At 46.0% G+C, this 7500-nt stretch overlaps 2 protein-coding genes and 1 pseudogene across 3 annotated transcripts in view; 2 read left to right on the forward strand and 1 right to left on the reverse strand.

Moving 5' to 3' along the window:
• The window catches only part of LOC143706024 (collagen alpha-1(XIV) chain-like), a 74883-nt gene extending 69221 nt beyond the window's left edge, over positions 1–5662 (forward strand). Inside the window, exon 35 of one of the 2 annotated variants that reach the window (XM_077197561.1) lies at positions 2872–5662. In XM_077197561.1, coding sequence (XP_077053676.1) covers positions 2872–3107 — 236 coding nt within the window. In that variant the 3' untranslated portion in view covers positions 3108–5662. The remainder of the gene's footprint in view (positions 1–2871) is intronic. The other variant, XM_077197562.1, reaches the window with a different exon arrangement.
• LOC143706038 (uncharacterized) lies at positions 1808–2769 on the reverse strand (annotated as a pseudogene).
• Positions 5663–7020: 1358 nt separating the features above from the next.
• LOC143706016 (zinc fingers and homeoboxes protein 1-like) overlaps positions 7021–7500 on the forward strand; it is a 26671-nt gene continuing 26191 nt past the window's right edge. Inside the window, exon 1 of the mRNA XM_077197544.1 lies at positions 7021–7094. The gene's annotated coding sequence lies outside the window, so the exon portion shown is untranslated. The remainder of the gene's footprint in view (positions 7095–7500) is intronic.

Here is a 7500-nt window from a genome sequence, read left to right on the forward strand (position 1 = left end):
CCTCCAGTTCCTCTGGTTCCTCAGGTACCTCTGGATCCTCTGGTTCCTCTGGTTCCTCAGGTTCCTCCAGTTCCTCTGGTTCCTCAGGTTCCTCTGGATCCTCTGGTTCCTCTGGTTCCTCAGGTTCCTCTGTATCCTCTGGATCCTCTGGTTCCTCTGTTTCCTCCGGTTTCTCTGTATCCTTTGGATCCTCCAGTTCCTCTGGTTCCTCAGGTTCCTCTGGTTCCTCCAGTTGCTCTGGTTCCTCAGGTTCCTCTGGTTCCTCCAGTTCCTCTGGTTCCTCTGGATCCTCCAGTTCCTCTGGTTCCTCTGGTTCCTCAGGTTCCTCTGGTTCCTCCAGTTCCTCTGGTTCCTCAGGTTCCTCTGGTTCCTCAGGTTCCTCTGGTTCCTCCAGTTCCTCTGGTTCCTCCAGTTCCTCTGGTTCCTCTGGATCCTCCAGTTCCTCTGGTTCCTCCAGTTCCTCTGGTTCCTCTGGTTCCTCAGGTTCCTCAGGTTCCTCAGGTTCCTCTGGTTCCTCCAGTTCCTCTGGTTCCTCCAGTTCCTCTGGTTCCTCCAGTTCCTCTGGTTCCTCCAGTTCCTCAGGTTCCTCAGGTTCCTCTGGTTCCTCCAGTTCCTCTGGTTCCTCCGGTTCCTCAGGTTCCTCTGGTTCCTCAGGTTCCTCTGGTTCCTCCTGTTCCTCTGGTTCCTCTGGTTCCTCCGGTTTCTCTGTATCCTCTGTATCCTCCAGTTCCTCTGGTTCCTCAGGTTCTTCTGGTTCCTCCAGTTGCTCTGGTTCCTCTGGATCCTCCGGTTCCTCTGGTTCCTCTGGATCCTCCGTTTCCTCTGCTTCCTCCGGTTCCTCTGGTTCCTCAGGTTCCTCTGGTTCCTCCTGTTCCTCTGGTTCCTCTGGTTCCTCCGGTTTCTCTGTATCCTCTGTATCCTCCAGTTCCTCTGGTTCCTCAGGTTCTTCTGGTTCCTCCAGTTCCTCTGGTTCCTCAGGTTCCTCAGGTTCCTCCGGTTCCTCTGGATCCTCCGGTTTCTCTGGTTCCTCAGGTTCCTCTGGTTCCTCCGTTTCCTCTGCTTCCTCCGGTTCCTCTGGATCCTCCGGTTTCTCTGGTTCCTCCGGTTCCTCTGGATCCTCCGTTTCCTCTGCTTCCTCCGGTTCCTCTGGATCCTCCGGTTTCTCTGGTTCCTCTGGATCCTCTGGTTCCTCCGGTTTCTCTGTATCCTCTGTATCCTCCAGTTCCTCTGGTTCCTCCAGTTCCTCTGGATCCTCCAGTTCCTCTGGTTCCTCCAGTTCCTCTGGTTCCTCAGGTTCCATTGGTTCCTCTGGATCCTCCAGTTCCTCTGGTTCCTCCAGTTCCTCTGGTTCCTCAGGTTCCATTGGTTCCTCTGGATCCTCCGGTTCCTCTGGTTCCTCCGTTTCCTCTGCTTCCTCCGGTTCCTCTGGATCCTCCGGTTTCTCTGGTTCCTCAGGTTCCTCCGTTTCCTCTGCTTCCTCCGGTTCCTCTGGATCCTCCAGTTTCTCTGGTTCCTCAGGTTCCTCCGGTTCCTCTGGATCCTCCGTTTCCTCTGCTTCCTCCGGTTCCTCCGGATCCTCCGGTTTCTCTGGTTCCTCTGGATCCTCTGGTTCCTCCGGTTTCTCTGTATCCTCTGTATCCTCCAGTTCCTCTGGTTCCTCCTGTTCCTCTGGATCCTCCGGTTCCTCTGGTTCCTCCGGTTTCTCTGTATCCTCTGTATCCTCCAGTTCCTCTGGTTCCTCCTGTTCCTCTGGATCCTCCGGTTCCTCTGGATCCTTCGGTTCCTCCGGTTCCTCTGGTTCCTCCGGTTACTCTGGTTCCTCCGGTTCCTCTTGTTCCTCCGGTTCCTCGGGATCCTCTGTATCCTCCAGTTCCTCTGGATCCTCCGGTTCCTCTGGATCCTCTGTATCCTCCAGTTCCTCTGGTTCCTCCTGTTCCTCTGGATCCTCCGGTTCCTCTGGTTCCTCCGGTTTCTCTGTATCCTCTGTATCCTCCAGTTCCTCTGGTTCCTCCTGTTCCTCTGGATCCTCCGGTTCCTCTGGATCCTTCGGTTCCTCTGGATCCTCTGGTTCCTCTGGATCCTCTGGTTCCTACGGTTCCTCCGGTTCCTCTTGTTCCTCCGGTTCCTCTGGATCCTCCGGTTCCTCTGGATCCTCTGTATCCTCCGGTTCCTCTGGATCCTCCGGTTCCTCTGGTTCCTCCGGTTTCTCTGTATCCTCTGTATCCTCCAGTTCCTCTGGTTCCTCCTGTTCCTCTGGATCCTCCGGTTCCTCTGGATCCTTCGGTTCCTCTGGATCCTCCGGTTCCTCTGGTTCCTCCGGTTCCTCTTGTTCCTCCAGTTGCTCTGGATCCTCCGGTTCCTCTGGTTCCCCCGGTTCCTCTGGATCCTCTGGTTCCTCTGGATCCTCCGGTTCCTCTGGATCCTCCGGTTCCTCTGGTTCCTCCGGTTCCTCTGGTTCCTCCGGTTCCTCTGCTCATCCTCCAGGTGTTCCTGCTTCTGGAGTCCAGCTGTGCTGATCAGACACACACACCTGTCTATATGAGGCTGTCTCATAACAGAGTGTGGAAAAAGTGAAGCACTGAGAATACATATGTATAGCCTATGTAGTGTTAGTTATACACCCGTGTAAAAGTGTCCCGTCGAGCTCGGGTCGGACTCGGGTCGAGCTTGGGTCGGGCTGACCTCTAGTTGTGACGGGAGAGTGTGTTTGATTGGACACACAACCTTAGATCCGTGTGTTCATTCTCTGCATGATTAACTGCATGTCATTGGTGTTGGTGGATCCGCTGAGAGCCGCTGCTTCAGTAATGTGTGTGTGTGTGTGTGTGTGTGTGTGTGTGTGTGTGTGTGTGTGTGTGTGTGTGCGGTCAGAACCGGGCTATGATGACCTCACTGACACTGTTGTCCCTGTAGTTCAGCCGTACGGACCCGAGGAGGAGAGCGACCCGTACGGCAGCTACGGCTCCGACTACCAGCCCAACTACCCAGCGCCCCACGAGCCCGTGGAGGAGGAGCTGCGCTCGCCCGGCGTCCAGCGTCACACACGCCAAGCTCGCCACGCAGGCCTGCGCTCACGCCGGCCCAGCACTCACCAGCAGCGCACGTAACCGCTCACAGGATACGCATCACCGGCTCACAGGACACGCATCACCGGCTCACAGGACACGCATCACCAGCTCACAGGACACGCATCACCGGCTTACAGGACACGCATCACCGGCTCACAGGACACGCATCACCGGCTCACAGGATACGAATCACCGGCTCATAGGACACGCATCACCGGCTCACAGGACACGAATCACCGGCTCACAGGCACGCATCACCGGCTCACAGGACACGCATCACCGGCTTACAGGACACGCATCACCGGCTCACAGGACACGCATCACCGGCTCACAGGACACGCATCACCGGCTCACAGGACACGCATCACCGGCTCACAGGACACGCATCACCGGCTCACAGGACACGCATCCTTGTAAAGCAGCTTCACAGTCATAAACAGGGAAATAATGATGCAAACTTTAAATTTGTCTAGTAATACCGCATGATTCCGGTTATTTGTTTGTAATGTTCACTAGTGACAAACACAACAAAGAAAATAATAAACTGCTTCATCAGCAGACGCTCACGACACTCTTCCGGCTTATTAACTTCCCTCGCGGGTCAAAATTATACTTTATTATTTCTTTTCTTTTTTCAGAAAGCTCATTTTATTTCATTTTGATAATTTTTTTGTATTTTTTAATCCAATTTTTTGTATTTTAAATTACTAGATTTGATCAATAAATAAATAGTAATTTAAGCACATTCCTTACATTCTTTGAACTTAAATTCAAAATATCTCTTAATTTCATGCATAACTCATTTAATTCAGCTCTAAATATCTTACATTGAGTGTCTCTGCCGACTATTGGACAATAATAATATATCACAATATTTCATGACTCTAGATGGCCTTATATCTCTATATGGAGTAAATGAGCTGTTCCGCATATTCAGACACACATGTAGACATTATCAAATCAATTTTTGGTAAAGTTTTAGCATTTGTAGTTTGAACTTTGAGCATTTTTAGGTTTTTCTATGTGAACTGAAGCATTCCTTGCATTACATTCATTCCTAAGGGAGTCAGATTAACCTGAGAGAGAAGGATGAGGGTTAAAGTGCCCCTCTTATGCTATTTTAAATATTGTAATGTTGTTTTGGCGTCTCCTACAATAGTTTTACATGCATTTAAGATTAAAAACACTTTCTCTCATAATCTCCACTGCAGCATCAGCTCTTTCTCTCAGTGTCTGAAACGCTTCGTTTGAAGATTGTCTCTCTAAGCCCCGCCTCTCTGAGAGCTGCTCTGCTCTGATTGGTCAAACAACATACGCTCATTATCATATCTGAATCTCAGCTCTTGATCACAGTGATACGAACAGTAACGATGGCGCGGGTTTTACCGTCTCAATCTCAGAAACAGCGTCTTCTCGACACAAACAACACGAACCAAACTCCTCCAGTCTCAGATAAACTAGTGTTTGAGGGCGGAGCTAAGAGACGCTGCTCAGCCAATCAAGACCACAGGTGGGCATTATGCAAATGAGTTCCAAACCTACAGCAGGAAGTGAGACTGAATTATTGACGACTTGCAGTTCAGAATCACTTTCTTTTAGGAGACAAACTCCATTAATCTGCATTTTGAAACTTTGCAGAGCTTCTACATTCACAAACGGCTTTATTACACACTGCACGACGGAATATTAGATAAAGCAGAGTAGGGCGCTTTAGGCGTAATCAGGTTAAGAACGAGTGAGTAAACGCGCCACTTCTGCTTAAATGAAAGACTTTTCTGAAATGAATCTTTTTCACACGCGTTCAATCCTTCACTCTTGAAAGCGCTCAGACTGATGGAGATTCATGTCTGTGTTTCTGTGGAAGGTGATGTTGAACATCTGCGATATATTCACAGTGCCATCGTGAATATGTCTTTTATTGTAGCTATATAAGGCGATATAAGCAGGACAGTGACTGAACACTGAAGCGATTCAGAATCAGTTCAGTTCCGTGAATCGGTTCGTTTGTGTCAGTCACACACAGTGTGTTTGTTTCATAATGGAGGTCTATTAATATTATTACTTATAAATGATTATGATTGAGCCCCATTCTTGTGTTTATATAGAAAAAAACAGAGGAAAATATAAATATTTGTATTGAATTGTTGGTTTTACATGACACATTTGTAATTCGGCTGGCTGTTTGATATATAAATGATTCTGCCTGTAATTTGAGAGCTCTGGTATAATAACAGAGATATTGTCATAATATCCCGATAGTCTCTATCTCTGTGTTATGAAACTGACTCAGCGTCAGGTTTGTGGATGAACACATTCATGTCATAAACATCCAGTTTTTAATGTGATTATTTCTCAGCTTTGGCCACAGTGTTGTTTGATCTTCAGTTATTTATTTAATCTGGTAATATTTCTCTTTATGTTCAGTATTCAGCATGTTTTATACTTTCATCTATATCTGCTGTTGTTTACAGTCATTTTCATATTTCATAGTCATGTGACATTCAAGTTTTATGTAAAGATTGCGATGATGCGTTTTGATCAGATGAATTATACAGATCACCTCAAATCCATTTTAATAAAAAATATATTTTAAATATTTTTTTTGTGAAATTATTTAATTTGTGTGTGTGTGTGAGAGAGAGAGACTGTTTGAGTGTGTGTGTGTGTGTGTGTGTGTGTGTGTGTGTGTGTGTGTGTGTGTGTGTGTGTGTGTGTGTGTGTGTGTGTGTGTGTGTGTGTGTGTGTGTGTGTGAGAGAGAGTATTACAGTATTGAGTATGATAATATAAATAAGTAGGACTAAAAGTAATAGATTGAATAAATAAATAGACAACAAAACAAAAAAGATCGAAACGTAAACACGATTGACGGCATTATTAACACATCAGACGCACAGCCGCAGGGGCTTGTGGGAAACATCGCGAACGCGCCAGCAGAGGGCGGCAGTTCATCACGTGACTCTTCATACAGCTCGACTCAAAATATACAAACTTCACGAAATATGAGATTAATTCTGCTGTAAATACAGAAGATGATGGAGTCATTATTAGATCAGTTCTGTTCTCATCTGATAGTGTCAGTGCAGTTAAATATAATAATACTGAATCTGAATGAATACATATTTCTATGATATTTATGAGTCTGATGTGTTCATTAGGTGAGAGTGAACTCAGCAGGAGTTTATGGATGTTAATAACCCTTCATGAAAGAGATGAACACTAGAACTGGTCAAACCGCGCAAAATACAAATCTCATCAAATTTGCTATAGAGACATTAGTTTAGTCAGAAGAGTTGAGTCCACGCCGTGATCATTCTGATTCCTTTAATACGAATTGAAATATATTTACCAAAGCAGTCTTTTTTTATGTGGCGGAAATGAGTTTTCGTATCAGTGCAATGATATTTCAGATAAATAATGATTGTGGGCGTGGCCTTGTGATATATAATCTTTGGGGGTGTGGTCTGTTGATAAATAAGTGTTGGGGGCGTGACCGTGTGATGAATAATAACAGTGGGCGTGGCCTGGTGATAAATAATAATTAGGGCGTGGTCTAAGATCAGCGTTTGTAATTTTAGTCATTTCTCTTCTTTCTTTCCTTGAATTCCTGTTTTAGCCTACTGCAAAAAATTAAAACATTGAAAGTAAATATAATTCATCTGTAATATTTCTTTTGGTTTGGATGAGGGAGAAAGGTTTTGGTAAAATACCATAACAGATTCAGCTTTATTTATCTGATAGGATTATTATTTTTTTAATATTCAGAAATGTTTAGCCTATGTGAAAGGAGGCCATATGAAGTTCCGTGTTTTAATAAACACTGCTGGATTAAAGGATTCCAGCTGTTGTTGTGTCTGTTGATAGAGAATATTAATACAGTCCAGCATCACGTGACTGATCTGTGTGTGCGTGTGTGTATATTGAGTATGCATAGCTCATGTTCATAAACTCTGAATGAAACCCTCGCGCGCCGAATCATGTGTCGCTTCCCGTAGATTCCTCCGGAGGATCGCGACGCGTTTCAGAAGGTGAGGCTCGTCGCTTCGGTTCCCTGTTACCGTTCACTGTTATTGTGACTGATGGACGTTTCTGGTTGAAATGAATCGCGAGCGCTGAAGTTCCTTTACTAACGACACCGAACGGGTTTTTGAAGGAAAGATTCAAACTCGGTCAATATATTGAGTCGTTTGCGGTTTTAACTCGTTCGAATCTTCTGTGTGTTTGGTCGTGTGGAGTGAGTTTAGTGACAGAAATGATTATGATTAATTGATGTTGATTTAAGCTGCTGCAGAAGTTTGAGTTGGTGTAACATTACTGAAGTTCTGGACGAGCTAAATTCGCCATCGGTGAATGAAAGAGCATCATCATCATCATGTTATGAAGTGACTTTATGACATCTGCGCTGATTTACCGAGTAAAGTGTGTCGATCACGG

This window comes from Siphateles boraxobius, unplaced genomic scaffold (assembly GCF_051911475.1).
Source record: "Siphateles boraxobius isolate OS27281-9 unplaced genomic scaffold, OSU_SipBor_1 4, whole genome shotgun sequence".
NCBI classification, from domain to species: Eukaryota; Metazoa; Chordata; class Actinopteri; order Cypriniformes; family Leuciscidae; genus Siphateles; species Siphateles boraxobius.